A 22,860-nucleotide genomic window follows, 5' to 3' on the forward strand; every position below is an offset into this window, starting at 1 on the left:
CGCGCCCGCCCCCCGCCCCGCGCCGCCATCGCCGGTGGGCCCCGCCCCCCGCCACCATTGGCTGGTGCCGTCACCGCCCCGCCTCTCCCGCAACTCGATTGGTCCTGCGCATGCGATGCCCCGCCCCCAACGCCTTGGCCCCGCCTCCCCGGCTCTGAGCTGCCGGAGCGGGGCGATGTCCCGCCTACATGCGTCCCTTCCTGATTGGAGTGCACGTCTTGACGTCCCGCCCACCTGCCCACGCTCATTGGGCACAGGCACCACGGCGCTTAGGAAAATCACAATGGTATTGGTCAGATTGCCTGTCAGTCACCGGGGCCGGGGGCAGAAGTGCCGGATGGCAGCGATTCCCCAGAAAGGAGTAAGGGCCTTATTTGGGCCTGCATCCGCAGTGCCCGACCAGGGCTGAGGAACGGCAGCTCCTCTAACCTTGCTGCGAAGCCCTGCTGTGAACATATATTTTCCGTAGAATTCCAGGTGATGTTCTGCGTTAGCTCTTCCTGCCGGCGGTGCCGGGGGTTGGGAGCGAGTCTGTGCTCTCCCGCATCAGGCAGTGTCCCGGTCAGCCGCGCTGGGCGGAGTTGTCGCGCGGCCCGGCGGCGCTCCGAAGGCCGCTCCAGCACCGCGATGGCGGCGGCCGAGCCGTGGGCGCGGCGCTGGCCCCGCTGGCCCTGCTGGCCCTTCTGGCTCCTGGGGCTGCAGGCGGTGAGAGCTGGGGCCAACATGTGCGCGCGAGACCGAGAGCGACTGCGATTCCTGAAAGAGGGCGGGTGCGAGGGTGGGGTGGGGGGCGGAGTGAGACGTGTCCCGGGGCGGGCGGCGGCCGCTCTCTGCCCATCCAGTTGCTCTCCTGCCTCCGCCACCGCTTCTGCTCTCCTTGTTGGAGGCTCGTTTCTGCTTCACAGTTTGTATCAGTGCTGCTTTTGCTTTAATGTATTAGATTATCTGGTGTGAAAGCAAAGCAATAGTGCAACGTGTATTTGTAGTCAAAGCTTTGAAGGAGAAAATGCTGCTGAAATGAGGCACATCACTGGCTAAGTATTGTTATCTTGTTCTGTTGAGAATTCAGCTTCTGAAGTGTGAGGGTTCTTTTTATTTACACTTACTATTTCAGGACAATATAATAGTTAAGGTCCTAAAAATTGAGGGAAAATAAGGAGGAGAGAGAACTTCTCCCTTCTATTTATTTTTCTTTCCTTCCCCTCCCTATGGTTTTGTTCTCAAGCTGTTTTGAGCTTGTTGTGTAGCCAAAACTTCTTCCCTGCAGTGTTCGCTTGTAAGGAAGTCTTTACTTATTTTCATACCCCGTTTGGTTTTTGCTTGGTTCCCACTGCACCTCCCCAAAGCACAGAATATTGGCCTTATGTTTGCAGGTGCTTTGGGGGTCTGCTGGGGAAAGAAGTGAGGGGTGTGGCTGGTGGAAGCAAAGTGACAATGTGGGGAACACCATTTTTGCTCCAAGGTGAACAGATCCAAAAGTGAGGAAAAAATGACAGTAAAGCATGAAAGGGGGGAATGGCAAACAGCAAGGTGCAAAAAAACTGCTTTAGGTACTACCATTGTAAATTTAATAAGGAAACAAAAATTAAAATGTATCTTTGGCAAGGTTTATCATCAAGTTGCACCAGAGTAGTTTAGTTTAGATATTAGGAATAATGTCTACACTGAAAGGGTGGTCAGGCATTGGAATGGGCTGTCCAGGGAAGTGGTGGAATTGCCATCCCGGAAAGTGGATGCTGTGTGGATGTGGCACTTGGGGTATGGTTTAGTGGTGGACACGGTGGTGCTGGATTAATGGTTGGACTCAATGATGACCTTAGAGGTCTTTCCCAACCTTAATGATTCTACGAAAACAAACTCCAAATGTCATTTTAAGTGCTGTGACAGTTGGTGACATTATTTTTGCTGCCCATAAAAAGCATAACTGGTGTTTTACATAGAAGCCATGGAATTGAATTGCCTATTTTAATGTATTACTAAAAAATCAGAATTGCAGGTTTTTACCTACACTTGCACTTTTCATATGTAATTTCCCTTTAACATTAATGCAAACATGAAGTTAAAATCCTACTTGTTTTCCTTGTTGAGCAGTTTGGTCTGTGTAGTCACTCCCTGGTTGTGTTTTTCCCATACTTACTTTAGAAGAGTGTTTTCAGTGATATGAAATTTACTGCAATTGTTTTGAAAGAGCAGGCTTTGGAAAGCTGTAGCCATGTGCATTTCAGCTGATTCATTATGTCTGGGTTTTTCTCTTAACTTGTGAATAGGAAAACAGTAGAGTTATCAGAAGTGTATATAAATTAATTTTGGCAGGTCTGATACCTCAAAATATATGTGTTATGACTGTCTGGAATTGACTCTTAGTTCAAGATTTCAAAATAAGGTGGTGTTTTGAACCTATGGGCTGACCATTAGGCTTTACTGTAAAACAGTTACAAGAGACTTAGTTGTTCTTTCTCATCATTAAAGCATTTAAAGTCTTCTTTAAAAAAAAAAATTAATGCTAAAAATGTCATTGTCTTGACTTTCAGATAAGTGTATATGGAGCACAGCTGTCATCAGAAGCTTGCAGAGAGCTGGGCTTCTCCAGTAACTTACTGTGCAGTTCTTGCAATCTTCTTGGACAGTTCAATCTGAATCAGTTGGATCCATTCTGCAGGGAGTGCTGCCAAGAAGAAGCTCAGTTGGAAACTAGAAAGGTGAGTTTTGGACCAAATCCTTTGTGGAATAATTCAACATGTTATGTTTATGAAACTTTGCATTTTAAAAATATATGAGACTCTGCATTATACTTTCAAGAGGAAAATGCAACATTTTATTCATAGCCCAATGTACATATATAGGATCCAGATTTGCAGACTTGCCATAGTGCTCCAAAATAATGTCCCTGTATGAACAGGAGAATCTTGGGTTCTTTGGCAGCTCTTCTCTGGTGTGAAGTGACCATATTTAGGAACTATGTCAAGCTTTTCTGAAGGGGAAGATGTATGGAATTTGAAGAGGGCAAAAGAAGAGGATAAGGAGACTGGTGTTACTGATCACGGCCCTTGCTTGGTCATTGACCCATAATATCATGGCCAGGACAGCTTAGCTCAGTCCTGAGGAACAAAAGGCTGGTGCAGCTGCCAGGTCAGCTCCTGAAGTGGCACAAACCTGACAGAAGCAGGACTGCTCAACTCCATTCTGCAGCAGTGAGAACAGCTAGATATTTTGGGAATGATCTTGCTCAGAGCCCATGCTGTGCTTTAGTCAGTTAAATTAAGGCAAAAGCTTTCCTTTATCTGTAGTAAATAAATATTTCTGTTCCTTAAGGTATGTCATCAAGGAAGAATTTTTAGAGTTCTTGAAAAGAATACATATTTTCTAATATGTGGTAATTTAAGATTAAAGCATCATTTTTAATATTCTTATGAATGCTGTGTAAGAAAGTGGAAATTTTTTTATACTGTTACAGCTTCTTAGAAATGCGTTTTTCAGATTTGGTGATTGTTTTGTGGTTTTAATTTTTTTTTTAAGCTTGTAGTCAGTAACTTCTCTTCAGGTCTAGCCAGTGGAAAATTAGTGTTGGGAGAAATGACTGTTAATATTATCTTAACATATTGTGTTGAGAATCATCACAGTCTGGATTGACTTGTGTTTTAACATAGTGCTGTTTGTAACAGTTGCCTGTAATTGACCTTAAGATTTTACTATTACATAAAAATTAACAATGTAATTTATAGTAGCTTCTTAATTTTCATGATATGCATGCAGAATAGAAAAACTGAATGCTGCCTTTAGCTATAGTTTTTCCCATTCCCTCTTTTTTTTTTTCATGTTACCATAGAAATCTTCTTTCTAATGAAAATTTGATAGTAAAGAGTAAATGGATGTCAAAAGTCTTAAAAGGGTTTTTTTCATACCCTCTTGCTTGTAGAACTTTTAATCTTACTCTGAAAGCCTGCGTCGTGATGTAAGATGTTTGAATTGCTGATTTGCAGCCTTGTACGTTGCTGAGTTCCAGAGCAGTGATGCTCTGGGGTTTGCTAATGCTGTGACTATGTGCTTGAACATCCTCAAAGTACAGGAGTCTTTTTTTCTGAGCCACGATTCCCGTACATGACGGAGCTTGTTCGTTATACGAGCAGGTATTTGTTCCCATGGCGTGGGACAGCATGTTCATAGTCTGTGCTACAACCGGATTTGCAAACTAAAGAATTTCAGGGCCAGCCTCAGGATTTGAATTTAATTCTCTTTGCAAATGTGTGGCAAATATTAGAAACAGGGAAAGCAGGAGTTAATTTATGGCGTGACTTGTGCCTGAGTTCTAAATGAGAATGTAAAGTTTAAGGGGATAGCACATCTATCTGAGAATTTTTATGTAATTGCTAATTTTCACAAATGTTCTGTGAAATATCCTCAGGGCTAAAAATACTTTGTGCTGCATGGTATCAGTGCAACCTCAAATGAGATGTTTACAGATTTGAACTGTTTCATAGCCTTGAAAGATGTTTATTAATCCTGGTTTTGTTATTGGTCCAGTGGTTTGTGAATTGAGATTGTGGAAAATAGCTGTGAGGTACTCTTGTGACCCAGAATTTGTCTTGCTCCAAACTTCTGCTGACACCTGTCCAGTGAAATATTTTAATTACTTCAGAATTGGACTGTGGGTAAAATGAAGAACATGTTTTGGTTATTTTCTCTTCCTCTAGAGATTTTGTATGCAGTTTCACACTAATTCAGAAGCTAGCTTAAACAGTATTGCTTTAGACAGCTGCAAGTTTTAAGCCTCAGTCTGTCAGATGCAGAATGCTGCTGGTGTGTAAAATGTAGAAGGATGAAATGGAGGTGAAGCTAACTGTGCATGAAATTGTAGTAGCAGGAGAGATTGTCCATATTTTGCAGTAGCTGAAAATAGCTGCACTCCATCTGCAGCTTCACTTAGTCTGTGTGATCATTTCAGACATAGCTATAAGCATATTCCATTAATTGTGTATTATAATCTTAGATTTATCTCAACAATATATGCGTGTCAAAATCCAAATTGATTTTAAAAATCAGCTCTGTGATAAAATGTGCAGTACATTAAATTTCCCAGTTGCACTGTGCAGGATTGCTACAACCCGCACAAGTTATCAGTATGTCCAAATGGAGCTTTGAAATATATTTTTGTTCACGGAGATGTGTTGAACTTCAGCATTTTAAATTTCTACTGTCAAGTACTTGTCATGTTGTAGTGTTATGGTGTTTGGTGACTTAGAAGACACAACATCAGGTGTAAGCAAAAGTTGAGTAATGAAAGTGGATGGTTCAGATGGCAAGTTGTCATGGGTAACTTCACGCGTGTCTATCGTGCACTATTTCGAAATAGTTTATGGTTCTGCTGTGAAACAAGGCAAACAGTGATACAGAAATCTATATGCATAATTTTGAAGTTCCATGGAGATGGAGACTGCTCCATTCCACAAGTTTAAGCAAAAAATCTAAAAATCCTGAGAGTTTTTAGCAAGTTTCTTGCGTGTATTCAGGGTTATCAAAATATGCTGAACTGTCAAAGCATGGTTTAATCATTTATTGAAATATCTAGCCTCTGCATTGCTAAGGTAATGAGAAATTTAGGATTATTTCTCACCAAATTTGTAACAGATGTAACAATATAAGTAACTAAAATATTTCAGGAACCTGAAATGGATTATTGCGCTCTGAGAGGGGAGGAAGTTAATGCAAGGCTATAGACACAACCCCACTAGCAGTAGACAAACAGAGTGGATGAGACTTAGAATATTGCGATATTTAGAGACTTTAAATATTGTGTTTTCTCAACATCTTGAAAAATGCTGGAAAGGGAGAACCACCTGGGGAGAAAATCCTGCAAGTGCGTACTATAACACTCTGGAAAATTGAGGGAAAAGTCGAATCACAACAGTGGAACGTTTCCTAGATTTTTGGTGTTGTTTTCTGCTTACCATCTGGGTAGAGGTGTCTGCACTGCAGTTACATTGATCAGAAGGTGTGGCAGAGGCATATTTGCACACCTGTTCCCCGGTGTCACATTGTAATGAGTGCTGTACTTAATCAGGTACTTGGACATTTCTGCAGGAAGATGGTATCGTTTTCACTGCATCAAACCATTCTTTTCCTTGAAAGTCCTTGGTACTTGAAACTGTGGGAAGTCGTTTTAAGGCATGAGTGATTTGGTCTGTTTCAGTGCTGCAAAAACACAGAACTTCTGATCTGTCGAAAGTGCAGCCTGAACTCTGAACCCCTTTTTCATTATGATGAATATTAATTATGTTCTCCTCATGATGTATTTTGGCCATAATTTAAAACCCTTTCTTTGCATAGAGTTAGCGTTGGATCCCTCTATGAAATGAAATAAATATTTGCTGTAATATTAGTAATAAACATGACCATTGTCATTATGACTATGTGCTACTTTACTTTTACTTTTTAAAACTCAGAATAGTTTACAAAACTCACAGTAATTACTGGAAGTAGAATAACTTGAAGTGCTTTTAATGCTTCAGGCTACTCCTGTGTAACCCAATTTACGTTCATTTTTCAGGGTTTTTTTTCTTTTCATTTCACTAATTAAAGTGCTACACTCAAATTACTGTTGGCTGCCTGCTTGTTCTGCCAGAGGCTCTTAATATGAATAGTTCCAGTGAAGCAATCTCATCTCCTAGTTTTCAGCTCGATGGTTAAAAACAGAGAACTCCTTAGAATGCATTGACATCTCAGTGGGGTAATGTAACTGTAAGTCATATCAATGCTTGTGGAAACAAATTAGAATTTTAGTTTACTTCTAGCTGTTTCTCAAAACCCACATCTTTTTCTGTCTTTTGATGTGTTTTGTAAAGTCTTTTGACTGCTTTGTAAAAAAACAAATTGTGCTTTTACATAACTGTACTCCTTATTTATAACATGGTAGATAAAAATGGTTCACGTTCGTTGTTTTTTATCAAGTGTGACTTTAAAAATAGTGTAATTCAATGGCAGCATATTTTATTTAACACTCGAGTAAATAATCAGAACTCTGTAATTACATCTAATATGTCATATCATCTCCCTTCAAAGTTTGCTTTTAACTAAGTGTCCCATACAGGAATAATTTGATGGGAAGTATTGATAGGGAAATCAGGGGAATTGAGCTGACTGCGTTCCCTCTAATTGAGACAGTCTCTTACGAGAGTACTGCTGCTTCAGAATATTATGCACAACCATTCCTTGTACTAAAAATGTGCTGCAGTGGATGTCCTTCTCAAGAACTTTACCATGTACAGTCTTTCCCTTCCTTCTGTACATGATGTTATCAGCAGTGAAAATTAATGTTGACAAACAGTAGTCCTAGATAAGGAAGGTGCAGATAGCTGGTCAGTGCCTAAGACAGAAATTTACCATCTTTTGTTTGGCTCAGATTCACCAAAGGTTCATCTCTGTCAGATAAACTGAGATAAAATACATTATCTGTCTGTAACAGGGCAAACCTTACCTGTGGGAGACCTCTATCGAGTCTTATCAGTGAAAAAGAAAATGTTGGGGAAACTATAAATTTGAATTTGCTAAATATGAGTTTAAATTGTTGATGTGCATCTACACTGGTGAATGGATTAGGTTTAGCTAATGAAGGCTGACCTTCATCTAGATAAAGTACTGGCATTTGACTCTAAATTTGTTGAAAAAACTTCAAAAATTAAAGGTTTCAAAATTAATGAAATGCGTGAGGTCAAATGAATAGCTCATGAGATCTGTTCTCTTTTCAACTCTAAGGCCCTTTCTTTTTTAATAAGAGCATATATTCTGGAGAATAAAAGAGATGTTCAGGGATTATACTTCTAGAGGTAAGTAGATGCTTAGATAGAATCAGATGGTATATTCCAAAATTGAAACTTGAACTATTAACGTTCTATTTCTACTTTTTTGCTTGCCTAATTCTGCACATTAGGTCCAAGTGAGAGCCTGTACACAGGAGCCCTTTTTCTGCCATTCTTTTCTATTCCACCTCCACTGAAATTGAGTATTCACACCACCAAGTTCCAGAGGTCTGAAGTTGATGGTTGCTCAGCTTCTGCATTTTCTCTCTCACCCTTGTGCCATATCTCTTGCTCACATGACCTTACCAAACCATTTCATACAGCAAAGTTAACAAAGATAGTCTGCCAGAAATGGAAGTTGTTTTGGAATTTTTCAGTGGTTATTGGACTTAAACAGCAAAACCATTTAAAAAATCCTGCAAGGAGGATATTGTTAAACACAAAAATAAAACACTTAAATGGATGACATGTTTCCTGTATTCTGGAGAATGTAACACTAATGCACCACTATGTTTTGTACATACAGAATAAAAAAGTTGAGTCTGCTGCTCAAAGCAGAACTCAAAGTTCTGAGGATCTCCAAGAATGCAGTTTCTACAACCTTTCTTAGTAAATTGTTTCAGTGCTTAAACATCCTCATTGTGACTTTTTTTTCACCCTCATATTCAGTTGGAATTTCCTTCTCTGCAAATAAATGAGAGCTTAGTTCAGAGGAACTTGCCTGTAATACATACCACTGATCACAGGAATAGCACTGATTCACTTAAGTGGTTTTTGACTGTTAGACTCTGTTTCCAAACTTATTTGGAGTTAGGCATCACCCTTCACAGGATAATGAGTTGTCAATGGGAGAAGTTGCTTTGTTGCTAAATTTACTGATGACATCAGTTTGGAATGATGTGTGTGTAGTAATAACTTTACTGGCTTTCTGTATCACAGAGCAGTAATTCATAATGTTCCTGGCAGTGAGGCTTTCTTGACTGTTCTCTGTTAACTCACAGATTCTTACTCATGTTCTGCCTCCAGGAAAAAGAAAGACTAGAGTGATTTTTGAAAACTTTGAACTGTCCATATAAATACCATGCATTGTCTCCCATAGAAGAAAAAATATTTTATGGTTTATATCTCAGTGTATATTTTTTTAAAGTAATTTAGTTTTCTACTAAAAGTCACAAATGAACTGGTAGTTAGAGGAGTTTAGGAAAACGCAGAAGAAACTTGCAACAAAAACTCTTTTTGTTATAACTTAATTTCTCAGAAGAACAAATATTGATCAACATGTTGATTTGTTTTCTGAGTGGATGGATGGAACACAGTAAAAATTTGCACACCTTTCAAAAAAAGAGATCATTCACCCTATTTTCCAACAGTACCGGTTTTTACATACCAAGCAACTTAGGCCATTAAGAATAATAATATCAATATTTTCCTGACATTTTTTGAAATAAAACAATAGTTTGAGTTGATAGGATATAAGGAGGTCTCTTCATCAGATCTGCTTGTAATATAATATGAAATCAAAATTACAGTGAATTTCATAAAAGAATTGTTTGCATTGGAAAGAGACTAGTTGTTGGTCAATATTTAGTGGAAGATTGTTTTGTACCTGAGGCAAGCAAAAATTCCAGAGCTGTAGTCATAAATTGTGCTTTACTGCTTATTCTCAGAGCTTGACTGTACTTTTTAAACAGTTTGATATTAGGAGAGAACAATACACAGATATCAGGGAGAATCCAGATACCATGAGCCAGCTATTGACCATTGTGTGGCTTTATCTTAACAGCCCCTTCCATTTGATTTCTTAAGACATGCTGATACTATGGTTTTTTCAGCTGATTGCAAACAACTGCACAAATCCAGTTTGAGTGACACTTTGTAATCTGTGTTAGGCAGGGTCAGGCTTAGTCATTAGTTAGAAGAAAGCAGTCTGCAAGACATTGGTGTCATAGAAGTAAAATTAGGTATAACTTTTTGTAATTTATGCAACTTTTTTGTCACCTTTGATCTAGCATAATTTTATTACGATCAAGGAGCATTCTGTGTTAAGTATCACTTTTTGCAGTTCAGTTTGATCTGAGTTCCTGTAAACAATAATGGTTACATAGCAGGAATGCAATTTTTCTTCTGCAATGTTCACCATGAGAAACTGTGATAACACCATATCTGTGCATAAATGAGACACCATTGGAATTGCCTTGCAGAAATTGCTTCAATTCCCTTCCTAAGAGCAGGTGAAATGTTTCCTTTCACCCAAGTTAAAGTTCCTTGGTTTTACTTACTGGAACAATTTTTTTTACGATGCCTATTTTTATTTAGCACAGTTCTTATGTAAATAGTGGTATTCTGCTGTAATTGCCACTTTCCTTCTTCATTAAAGCAAATATGACCCATAGTGTGGTTTTCCTCTTCTCAGTTGTGCGGAGCCATCTCGATTACATCAGTAGGAACTGTAACAAGAGGTTCAGGTGCTTTACTAAAGCTTTTGAATGAAATTGAACTCAAGTTGATGCTTTGGAAAAGGTGAGGGAAGAGTTCAGATATTGTCACAATAGAAAGACAGAAAGCATGCAATTAGAATGTTGCAAAAAAACCCTAAGTTCTTTTTATAGATACAGGCATGAATCGGCCTGGAAATCATAACAGCGTTTGCTTTGGGTGTTAGCATGGACACTAGTAATAGTTTAGAGGGTCTTTATTTCATTCTTTGTAGTACTAAACTTCACTTAAACAAGTGAAGCATTACTTTAAAATGAACTAACTGATGAGTTAAGCATTGTGTAATGGACTGACTCTAGATGTTTATATGCCTCCATACTGAGTGATACATGTCATTCTTAGTAATGCTTGAACACAGTGACTGCCTTCACAAGGAATTTTGGGGAACATCTGCTCTGGATGCAATGAGATGGTAGCAGCAGTAGATATTATTAAGAAGTGTGCTTTTTGTAGTGGGCTAAGTGATGCAAATAAACCTGTGCTTCTTGCAAAAGACACCTTTGTTTAGAGTTATAAGTGAAGCCAATTGAATCTTCTTTTATTCTGGTCTAGCAATCGAGAGAGCAGCTGTTTGTCCCAGCATGAATCTAAACTTTTCTTGTACCAGCACAGTTGGGTTTCAATTACGGCAGAGTTACAAGCTCAAAATTTGGACATCAATAATTGAGCTGTTTTCTTTGTTAAACTTCTATCAGATATTGGCCAGGAGTTACAAACTGGGAGTAGTGAGTAATTACAAAATGTCTTACATATTTTGGATTCTTACAGTGATTTTGTTCCATAAAAATCCTTGTTTGAAAGGAAGAAAATAACTATAAGAATTATGTGGAGTAATGAGAATTCAAAAATGCTCATTTGACCATTGTCCTAAATTTGAGTATGCTTACTTATGCACTTGCATAAAATAGTTAATTAACTAGATAGAAGGCTATTTATTCCTTTGTCCACTTCCATACTGACTTCTTGATAGAACAGTGCAGATAACAGTGCAGTCAGTATGAGAGAACCGGTATAAATGTTCGTTGGATTAGTGAGTGTGCAAACTAATATCTAAATCTTGGATGGCTGATAGAATTGTTATTGAATGTTTTTTAAAGAATAACAAATAGAGACAAGGTAAGTGAAGCTTATCACTGTTCTGTATTTCCTCCATGTTTGCAATTGCTTCGTGTTTTAATTCCAGAGGAACTTTAATTATGCAAGCTAATATCTGAGCTGTTTATCACTGCCTTTTTTAATTAAAACCTTTATTTGAGTGGTGAAAAAGCTTTTAAAAAATCTGCTATTTTTGATCTCTTGAGTATTATTTCATAGTACTTCAGGGTTTTAACGGTCAAATCTTAGGATTTTATCTTAAATCGCATGTCTAGTTGAAAATGTATCTGTAGTTGAACAAATTTCTGAGCTGCTGTTCTGAACAGATAATGCAGTGTAACATTTTCTGTTCAGTTTCCCATTTAAGTAATGATCATTGATTAGTTCACACCAAGGGAGAAGTTGTAATTTCCCTCCAAGTGATTAGAGTATTTCTTATGTTCTAATTCACAGTATTTAGGCAAATATTGAGTTGGACCTGAATTCAGAGTATTCCTATTCTGAAATGAAGATGTATTTCTGAGACTTTGTTAATATCTTAGGGAAAGAAGAAACAGATTTCCAGTTCCTAGCCCATAATTCCCATTGTAACATGTCTGATTGCAATTTTCATTTTAAATGAAACTTTGCTTACAGCAACTGTGTATCTCAAGTTATCTTTTTTTTTTTCTGGTTTTACATTTTTAGTATAATGAATGAAAATTATCATGGATCTTGAGTGAACAGTCAGTTGTTGCATAAATCAGAGACAGGTCTGCAATTGTGATTCTGTTTAGTATCTTATTTGTAATGGGCATCAAGGCAATAGCATATTGTCTCCTCAAAGAGAAATAGTTCAACAGATAACACACCATATATAAACTAATAATTTAGATTATTTTTGTCATTAACAGCTTCTGTTTACTATTACAGCTTTATGCAGGAGCTGTCCTAGAGGTATGTGGATGAAAATTGGGAAGGTTCCCTCAAGTCCAAGGTAAGTAAAGCCACTGCTAATCTTTCAAATATGAAATACTGTCACAGCTGAATGACAAAATGTACTTTTAAGTACTATTGCAAGTAGTCATAAATTTAGTGTATCAGTAAAGTTACATTGACCTGAGACTCATGGAACTGGTCTCCAAAAATTGATAGAGGAATTTATATTGTGCACTTGTGGAACTACTTTATTTTCACAGCTGTATAATTGTTTTATCAATGGATAATGACAGTCAACTGAAGGGAATGGAATACAGTAGTGTAAAAGGAAAATCAATACCATCAGTGCGTGGTGGGAGGAAGCAGCAGGAAAAGAATCTGTGAGAAATTTCAAACTGGACTTTTCTTATAAACTGGGGAAGAGCTTAGGTGATAGCAGTACTTTGGTTATTTGGGGGGGGGTTTCCTGTGATGAAGACCCTAATACTGTACTTTGGACATAGTTGGACCTAAAGACTAATCTAGCTTTAGAATTAAAAATTGCACAAACAGCATGTTTCCATCTGCCATGGGCAGTATTAATACCTGCCTGTTTAAAGGTTGGCTGATAAACAAGTAAAAAAAAAAAAAAAACAAAGAAAGGGGTTTAAAACAGGTTACAATTTTATGTATGTTATGCAGCAGCCTGTCACATGTACCCACACATAGTTCAGTTGAATGACTGCAAGACCAGAGCAAAGTTATTTTCTCTTTTCCACTGTTTAAAATGTCAAAATAAGAATTGTTTAAATGACTTGTCCTTCTTCAGGGGCGTGAGGAGATTAACTTTGTAAGCACAGGAGTCCCTGTTATCTCCATGACCCTTCAAATTTAGCAAACATAAAAACATTCTCAACTGTTGCCCATTCACTCAGCTGCTTTATGGTTGTGAATTTGTAACAGTTAAGTGCTCCTTTGAGCTATAGGTTTGAAGAAAAAGCTCAATCTGTTAGCCTGATCCCAGCCTGCAATATGTCCTCCATTATCTTCATGTGTAGGTCCTTAAAAGGGAACGTCCCTCACACTATGAAATGTGTTCCAAAGACTTGGAATGGTGCAAAAGGAAAAACTTGAAAATTTTGAATAGGTTTTTTTTTCCTTTCAATCCTTGGTTATCTGAACTTGCTCAAATATTTACAGTCCATTAATCATATAGCTTACTTTTTAAAAGTGGCTTTACCACAGCTGAATAAATTTCAGTGTTTCTTAAGTAGATATCTAGTTTGACTACCCCTTTTCTTTGGTACAATAAGAATTAAAAAAGGACTGAGTAGCGCACTTAAATTTCTCTTTTGCCTTTTCATCACCGATTTCTGCAGTTTCTCAATCTAAGTTTTTCTTGACCAAATTTACTGCTCTGGTATTAGAACAGGTTTGAAGGTGGGATATATTTTAAGAGCATACTTTAAAATTTTAAAAAGCGGTAGAATATATTCTTCCAGCTAGTATTTGTCTTCACACTACTATTAGTCTCAGAATACTTTTACTTAGATTTTCTCTTTGATTTTAACTTCTCTCAGAAACAGAATCTAATGTCTCCATCTTAGGACATTAACATTCAAGAAGTGTTTCTTATTTCAACTTTTCACTTGGATGTTTGCTGCAGAAGTTAGGTTGCCTGAAAGCCATGCTGCTGCTTTTGAAGCATTGTCTTGGTAGGCTTCATTGAACTGTGTAGCCTGTCATTGACGAGGTCTCATCACAAATAACTGATTTCTTTTCCATAGCTTCTGTGAGGATTTTTTTAAAGTTTGTCGGAATATACACAAAATGATGCTGTTAATTGCAGGGCTGTGTATGTATTAGAATACATGGATTAGTGTATGTTACTCCTGTAACTGTGAAGTTAAGTACCTTTAAGTACCTGTGTAAATTGTTTTGTCACTTGGCATAGTCCCACAGACTTGATGTGTCTCAGACTACTTCTGGATTATATTTTATTTGACCAAAGAGTGAACAGTGTTGTTTTGGTTTTGTTTGGGTTTTTTTTTTTTAATTATGAGATTCACATTTTAAAATAATTAGGGATTAAAATCAGCTGATTAATAAAGGTTTGTAAAAGTTACACAGTTGGGAAAAACTGTAGGTTGCTCGTGGTTACTAAATGCAATATTCTGTGGTCCTTCTGTATCAAGGCTTCTTTCAGAATTACTGGTTATATAATTTTTAGCTATAAACAGTTGCTGAATACACCTGTGTGCCTGAAATGTGAGAATCATTACATATGGAATATATTTGTAGATACTGGGAGAGCAAAGAAGTGAGAAGTGATGAAAAAAATCTGGTCCTCAGCTAGAGGATGAAAAAGTCTAGTCTTCAGCAAGATTATCTCAGTCTTAAACTGGATGTTATTCTTTGTAATGTCACAGCAAACTACTAAATGCTTTTGTGAATATGGCCAAGGATGTCTATTAGGGTTTTCAAATATAGCTTCTTGTGATAAGTCTGGTAACAAACCACATTTCTGTACATCTCTTAAGTTCAGTACTGAACTATTCTTCCTGATAAATTCCCCTTAAAAATAAATTGCTCCCTTATAAATGCTGTACTCTAATTCCTATAGGAATAGAATAGTAAATTATCAGGGTCAGTGATTAATCTAGCATATTTGTTTTAAGTTGAGTTTTCAGTGGCAACTGTTTTCTGTTCACAATGAGGTAGGAGATCAGTGTTTAGACTCTTACATTCTTTCTAGTTTGTTTGACAAAAAACTGAATAAGGCTGGGTTTTTTCATTGAACATTTCATTTGTATTTCTCTGAATTCTTGTTTTACCAATAAAATAATTCTCACCTCTCCCTGTGTGACTCTAAATTATGAAATGGATGTGCTCCCAGCAAATCTGTTATGGAAACAGAGTCCTTAATTCTTGAACTCATACAACAGCCAGCTACATTAGACCTTCTGACTTCAGAGTCAGTAAGCACTATTATATTGCCAAAGTTCTGCAAGTGTGAGGGGAATTCTTTTAGCTACTAAAATGTAATTTCTTTTGGGACTGTATTGTATGAGGTAAGATCACTCATTTCCTAGTTATTTTAATCTGTAGTTCATAAATATTGATGAAAGAAAGTTAGAAAATTATATTAACCTTAAATCTTGCATTGATAGAAGCATTAGTAGAACACTTGCTAAGAAGTGTGGATATTATAATGGGAGACATGCATCACTCTATCATAATCTTTTGTAAACAGATGATACACAAATTAAAACAATACTTCTCTTCAGATTCAGAAAAGTCTCTTGCCCAACTGCTTATACGAAGTACCCTGTCTATGGGGTTGTGTGAAGTTTGTTCTTCAGGCTTGATTGGAGCTCTGTCTTGGATTGGTTTCTGAAAGCATGTGGTGCTTTGTATAAAACCATGAACAGCTGCATTGTAACTTGATTAACAGACTGCAAATAGTAGTTATTGATGTGCCATATGAATTCTTAAGTTTAAATTTTTATCTCAAACTGAGGTCCCTGGAAGGTAAAGAGCTATAGTCATTAAAATGTAAATGAGTGCTTGATGTGTACCGTAGTTCAGTCTTTTTGCAAGGCTCTCATGGTATCTTTAGAAGCAGGCTCATGCCATCTTCAAAACTGCAGAGCATGTATTTGTCCCCAAAACAAATTTTTAAAGAGTCTGAGGAAAGACAATAATGCTTTTGGTCTGCCTGTACTGCCAGTGATTTACATATTCATATTTTGAGCAAATATTGCTAGTTGTCTTAGCAATGCTTAGCTATTGGTGACATTATTAAATGTTGGGATTTCCTGTCTTCATAAAATATGCCTCTATTGCTCTTCCTTTTGTTTTGGTTGCATTTCTTTTTCATAGATTTAACACTTGATAATTGGCAATGTCTCAATAAACCCCTTTTTAAATTCAAGTTCATTTCAGGTACAAAATGGTCAAGTTCTTTGTGCCTTTTCTATGTCCAATTCTGTGACATTATGCACAAACTTGTGTTTCCAGTAAAATTTTTTACTTTCAAACAGCTCGTGGCTAATAATTCAGCACCAGATAAGCAGACTACCCTTTGTTTCAATAGCTTATCCGAAGTAATATTACATTTGCTTTCTGTTTATTGAAATTAACTCAGAACAACTCTTCCTTGTGCCTGGGGAGATGTGGTGTCATGCCCATGTTGGGTCAGACTCCTGCTAGTGCAGCTGTGTGTGTGCATATACATAGACTTGCTGTTTGGGCCACGGTGATGCTTAATGTCCTTAATAATCTCCACTTACGACTCCAGGCTTTAGTCCCAACAGAACTAGTTCTCACAGACTTCCTTAAAACAAAGAGGTGTTATATATTGAAACAAAGGCATGTTATAACAATAGCAGTGAGTTCTCCATTCTACTATGTTCATAGGTAGAGGCTGCTTTTAGGTCTTTAGAAGCACTGTTCAGTATTACCTCTGTCTGCAAAACAGTTTGGTGTGGGGCAGGCTTTAAAATGATCATAGAGACCTGATCCTTCTCTGACCTTTTAGTTGTAGTTGATTGTGTGGCAATACAGTCTGCTCTGTAGGAACACCTCAGGAGTGCCTTCCAACAGAAGGCGTGTGCTTTGGTATTGCACATGTTTTAAAAGAGCATAAGGTAAAGTGATTTTGCAAAGCTGTCAGTAGAACAGCTCTTGTAGTCTGGTGTTTAATTCACCAGAACACTGTGTCATGGCACCAAGCTCAGAGTTCATCTTACAGGAGTCAAGTTGGAAAATACCTCCCGTGCTCACCCGTGGATGGATTAGAGAAATGCTTGTTTCTCTGTGATGTGTAATTTCTAAAGCTGCTCCAGGGAGAAGAAAATGGGGAAATAACTAGGATTTCAGTATTAGACATCAAAGTACTAAATGATGGTGTAAAGATGACATGCAAGTACCCTTTAGACATAGGAAGCAACAACGTTGATATCAGGGCGTAGAGGAGAAACTGTTGGGGCAGGGCTGAAGGTGGAGCATATATACCACATCCCATGATGAGCAAGCACTTGTGTGTCCCAAACACACAGTGTGCACTCTAGCTGTATCTGACTTCCTGACCTCACCAATTCATTTCAAAGGCTGTTAATTCAACTCAAGGACTGATTTGGTTGAAAGGAAAAAAAAGTATTTGATGGGATAATCTGTATTTTTAATGCATATCAGTATTTTAGTTTCCCATTTTAGCTTCTAAAATTCAGAATATACAAATTATTTGTACAGTGAGTGTTTTTCATTGTTGCATTGCAAATTCAAGTGACTGATGCAGAAAGTCAGTATGATCAGCATTAGAAATAAATATGCCATAACAGAAACTAATTTCGTTCCAGCCGTCTCAAATTTCAGGAAAAAGGTTCTGTAGCGCTTCAGCTTTCAGAAGATTTAGACATTTGACATTGATACAAGTATGTAATAGCTACTTTTAACGTGACAGAATGTAATGCTGCCTGTAGAATACTTTCTTCTTCCACCTAATTCTGTTTCCATTTTATGTGAGCTTGTTCAGTCCAACACTGCAGCCAGAGAACAGCCGCTCATGTCCAAATGAGCTTTCATCTGTTGCTCAAGTAACAAATTCTCACACCTGTTACAAACTTAAAGTGCTGTAACCTGAGGTAACTCCCAAAGGCTATTCTTTAATGCAACTGAGTTCTAGAGTTCAGAGTTGCTTTGGAAACTTTATCCATTTTACTGTGCTCTCTTACAATTTTTAAGTTTTGCAATTAAAGTTATTCACTATGCTGAGTGCTTCTTACCACTTCCTATTCATATAAAGCCCTAGAGACTGACTTCAGCTTTAGATTTAAATTGAAGAAAAATGTGGAAAAATTCCTCCAGAAATAATTCAGTGTTCTGTGGACTTAACAAAACATAAGAAGTATCTTTGCCACTTTTTATGCATGTTCCTGTTGATGACAGCCAAGATGACAGGTCACAAGGACATGGGGAACACAGTAGTTGCAAATATGTCTTTGAGTTTAAATCAGACAGTATGTGAGCAAGTACTGGTTATTTAGTGCTATTTGAAATTGTTATACAGTACAGGTTACAATATGGCATTAGTGTGCAGTCCTGTAGAAAGAACAAGAACAAGTTTTATTTTCTTCAGGGGCCTGGCAGCAACTTGGGCCTTTGGTATTTTTTTACCTTGTTTATACTGTGTGGTGGTTGGTGCAGCAGGCAGAGTATATGATTTTGATCTGTACTGGGAGCACAGTGGAAAAGGGAAGAAAATAAGTGCCACTCTGTATAAGCATGTTAGAAAGTGTTAAGGTAACTGCAGTAATATAAAGATAGGTATAAAGATGCCAGGAGACATCTCTGCAATTACTGAGGAAAGCACTGCACTTTGTGAGGCAGTATGAAACATTAGTCCTGAGGTTGAACTCATCTCCATGGACCAGTTGGATGCAGTGCCATTTGTGAGAGATTCATTGTGGTCTAACCTTGAAAAAGCAGCTTGAACATGCAGCCAGCACCTTTGTAAGAGTCAATCCATACTGACAGGGTTCATCCTTGGGGAGATGCTACTGACGTACTACAGGAGTGTCCTGAATCCACTTAATGTCAATACAGATACTAAACTCAGCCTTTAGCACAGCCTGACTGCAAAAGGGAGTAATGAGGACTGTATTTTCTAAATAAATTTTAAATACTTCTAGAACTCAGGCATTCATTAGAGTAAAGTATTGGAAAGAGGTGATTATGCTCACAATTTATCCTGAAATAATTTATATTGTCTTTTCAAAGTTAAGGTTAAAGCCTGGGTTGTGCTGTAGGGATACAGAGACTGTGCTGCTGTTAATATCCACAGTTTGCTTCAAGTGAGGAGTTGTGCAGCAGCAGCCCCACCTCAGATGGGAACTTCTCCCCATGTAGCTGCCTGACAGGCCATGGAGTCCATCTTAAAGCTGATTGCCTTTAGGAGTGTCAAGAGAAGAGGAGGTACCAGCTTCTCCTCTTGTTTTCTGGTCTTGTTTTCTTGCTGGTTTTCAACACGTAATCTCAGAGATCTCTGCAAGACAAGATTGTCTGTCTTGTTTGCAAGAATAACACCTCTACCCACAGTTTCCTCTGTGCCCTTTCCCCCGCACTGCTGCAGTGTGTGTGGAGTGTGCTGATGAGATGGGTGTCATACTCAGCCTCCCTCACAAAGCTTATCTGCAGCCAGATTTTGATCGCTCTAACGCTTCTCCTCACATTTGCGTATCACAGCAGCATATGGGCCAGTCTGCTGAAGGCTGTCAGCTGTACGTGCAGATAAACTGACTTACACAGTTGCACTAGTGTTTGAGGAAAATCCAAGCAGATCTGAATCTTGTTCAGATTACCAACGAAAATAGGTGTTCCTCTGGTGTAATAAGTTTAGCATTATTAATTTTGTGAAGATATTAAGGTTTTTAACATTAAAATATCTTCTAAAGCATCATTCTAAAAGAAATAATTTGTTGAATACTAAGTTAATGTAAATCTACTTAATGCAAGTGGAGAAGAGTTTGATTTTCTTTCTTTCTTTTCTCCAAACATAGCTTTTGTCAGGAGTGATAAGCCAAAGCTCTTCAGGGGACTGCAAATCAAGGTGAGTAGTAGCCTAACTTTTTTTGTAGGATGTTAGGAAGAATTAAGTTTGGTGGAGATAGTCCTCCTGTGGATTGTTCTCTATTTGCTGATCAGGAAATCCTTTATTAGAGGACATATATTTGCACTGCCAGTATGAATCTTCACAAGTTTCTGCTAGTTATATTAGTTTGTTTATTGCTCAGTAACCAGTACCAATTCTTTGGTGGTGGTGGTGTTTTGATTTATTTTATTGTTGTTTGGTTTTAAGCCAAGAAAAAAATCATACTGTAACCCGTAATAGCAGATGGGAAAAGAATGTAAGGAATGCTTACATTCTGTCCTTACTTTGTGGATATCTTGGATTTACTCAAGCTTATTCTGCCATAGTTTCCTTTTCTCCTGTTCTATTCTCCCCTCATTTTCTTATGGAGCTGCCATTTCCACACATTCAGTGATTCCTATATTTTTCTCCTCCCTCTCAGAATTTTGTTGCTGTGTTCTATTGTGCTGTTTTTATTTTATAGACTTCAAACATCCAGCTTTATAGAAATGCATATACTGAATGCTGTTTCTTATGACTTGCATATATGCAAAGCTGCATAAGCTGCACTGCCTTAAGTCCCAACAATTCTTTGGTTTCCAGATCTAGTGTAAGACTTCACCTTCCTCTTAAAATCATATGTGAACTTTGAGTGTACTTCACAGATACACATCTTGATTCTTGCATCTTGTGCTCCCATCTCTATTCCCCAAATGGCACCATCTGGAATCACTTCATAGCTATGCATGGCTGCAATAAGTGATTTGTCTTCTCAGCAGCAGATTCCATCTAAAACAGATTTCCTCTGTCTGTCTCACACATTCATGTCTCCGTGTCCTCCAGTTTCTTTCAAAAGCTTTCTCTCCTTCTGCACGTCTGACTGTTTCTTTTTTTTTTTTAAACTTTGTAGATTTATTGAACATCAAAGCAGTCTGGACTACGATTGGTATAGAGCAGTACCAGAAAAAAAATGTTGTGCCAATTAATCTGTATTTATTTTACAAGACTTTTGGAAAACTGATTAGAGGTGCCGCTAGCTTCATTAAGTAAAACCAACTATGTTAGCTCAGTCAAGCAAAGTGAAATACTCCTGGGGAAATCTTTCCATAAACTGAAATGGTCAGAGCTTTTTAATACTGTTAAAAGCCTCTATCTGCGTTACATATTTGTGACTTAGTGAGTTTGCAGCAGCATTAAAGAATTGTGTTACCAGCAAAGTGTAGTAGGCACAGATACAACATGGCAGGAAAGAATGTGAGTACATTAGAAATTGATAGAACTTTGACATGTTAAAGTGGCCTGAAATTTCTAAAATGGTAAAAAGGCTATTGATCACATGAGAAAGATCATTCATCTGCTTGATTCAAAAATCCAGCTTTGGTAACTTAAAACAGTTGAAGTAAATACCATCTTTCAAAGCCAGGCTTATGGCATTGCCTCTGTGCACATGCATTAACTGGTGTGGTGCACCAAGGAGAACAAGTAGATGTTTCTGACACACACCCTCACTCCCCTTCATTTGACTTGTTCTCTCTCCACTTTGCTCTCTTTGACATTAAATGCAAGTTCAGAAGTCTGAACTGCTTTAAATCACTAGAGAGCAGGGGAGGTGTTAATATGGAGAATGCATTTCCTGCCCAAGGTAGCTGATTCTTCTTTTTTTTTCCCCACAGTATGTGCGTGGTTCTGACCCTGTACTAAAGCTGCTGGATGACAATGGGAACATTGCAGAAGAACTGAGCATCCTCAAGTGGAATACAGATAGTGTGGAAGAATTTCTAAGTGAAAAATTAGAACGTCTATAAAGCATTGCTTTCCATCCTCTCTCTCTTTCATATTTTGTCATGGTAATCTTCTCAGATGAATTGTCCTGCAATTGAAAACACATTCCAGCTTCTGTATTTGTTTTAAAATATCTGTTGTGCTGTACTAAACATCTTGTAATTAGAAGGGAAGCTTCAGCACACATATCTGACAAGTTGACAAACAATAGCTTGTCTTAACGTTATTATTTCAGCTCTTAATGCATTTATCACTAACAAAATGCCTCGTTTTAAAGTTAATTATGCAAATATCAGTTTGTTATAATTGGACCTGTTTTTACAAATGCTCTTAAAATCGAAGAGCTTCAAATAATTGAAATGATTGCCATGCTTTTTGTCTGCTGCTTTTTCTAAGGAAGTCAGAACCAAATGCAATCTTCTATCTCCCAAAGAAACTTGGCTACTAATGCCCTCTTCTTTTTTTTTTGTATTTGAACTGTCCTTTTATAGAAGCATTGTTTACAGTGAGTATCTAGTTCACAGGTTTTGAAGCTGATGGAGGAACTCATGCTCTGATACTGTGAAACATTTAGTAAGTACACTTTAGTGAAGACTACATAGAAAACCTCTGAGGTATATGGAAGTCAGATGTCAGGTGTGCTTTACATTAAGTGTTTTGCTTCAGAAAACATGAGCTATAAGTTTTGAAAACCTTTCCTTCTAACTTTCAGAAATTTATTGTAAGCCTGTTTATCAAATTAATTTAGAAGCTGTTCTTTTAAAATGTATATTTTTCTTTCTCACTTGAAATTTATGTGAACAGGGAATATAGACAGTACATATGATAATGAGTCATATCCATTAAGACTTGTCAGGTTTTCCCAGTTAGAATCAATAAATATGGTAATCAAGAATAATGTGGATTTTTTTTGAAGCCTAATTAGTAAATAAATTTTCCCTTTAACTACTTAATGCTCACCAGTTTTTGGTTGGCTGGGTGTTATGCTATGACTTGAAGTGGTACTCAGGTTTTGTCTTCATATATAATTTTATATCTCAAGATCTGGGAATATATCTCAAGCAATTTATATCTCTATAATTACAGATCTTATTCCCAGCTTTGGAGAAGAACTCATCAGCTTCATAGCAGAACAATAAACCTGGGACTTAAGACCACACTAAACTA

General features: G+C 37.6%; 2 protein-coding genes across 3 annotated transcripts in view; one reads left to right on the forward strand and one right to left on the reverse strand.

The window, feature by feature from the left end:
* The window catches only part of HS2ST1 (heparan sulfate 2-O-sulfotransferase 1), a 108,566-nt gene that overhangs the window by 77,843 nt on the left and 7,863 nt on the right, over nucleotides 1–22,860 (reverse strand). The gene's annotated exons all lie outside the window — the stretch shown is intronic.
* SELENOF (selenoprotein F) lies at nucleotides 161–22,641 on the forward strand. 2 transcript variants are annotated; one of them, XM_064664809.1, is made up of 5 exons: nucleotides 161–286; nucleotides 2,532–2,699; nucleotides 12,297–12,360; nucleotides 19,841–19,890; nucleotides 21,585–22,641. In XM_064664809.1, the coding sequence occupies exons 1-5, from the start codon at nucleotides 176–178 to the stop codon at nucleotides 21,714–21,716; spliced, it is 525 nt and encodes a 174-aa protein (XP_064520879.1). In that variant the 5' UTR covers nucleotides 161–175; the 3' UTR covers nucleotides 21,717–22,641. The 2 variants fall into 2 exon arrangements, with proteins under 2 accessions (XP_064520879.1, XP_064520880.1); XM_064664810.1 differs by lacking the exon at nucleotides 161–286 and adding an exon at nucleotides 556–705.

This window comes from Pseudopipra pipra, chromosome 9, assembly GCF_036250125.1.
Source record: "Pseudopipra pipra isolate bDixPip1 chromosome 9, bDixPip1.hap1, whole genome shotgun sequence".
Lineage (NCBI taxonomy): Eukaryota > Metazoa > Chordata > Aves > Passeriformes > Pipridae > Pseudopipra > Pseudopipra pipra.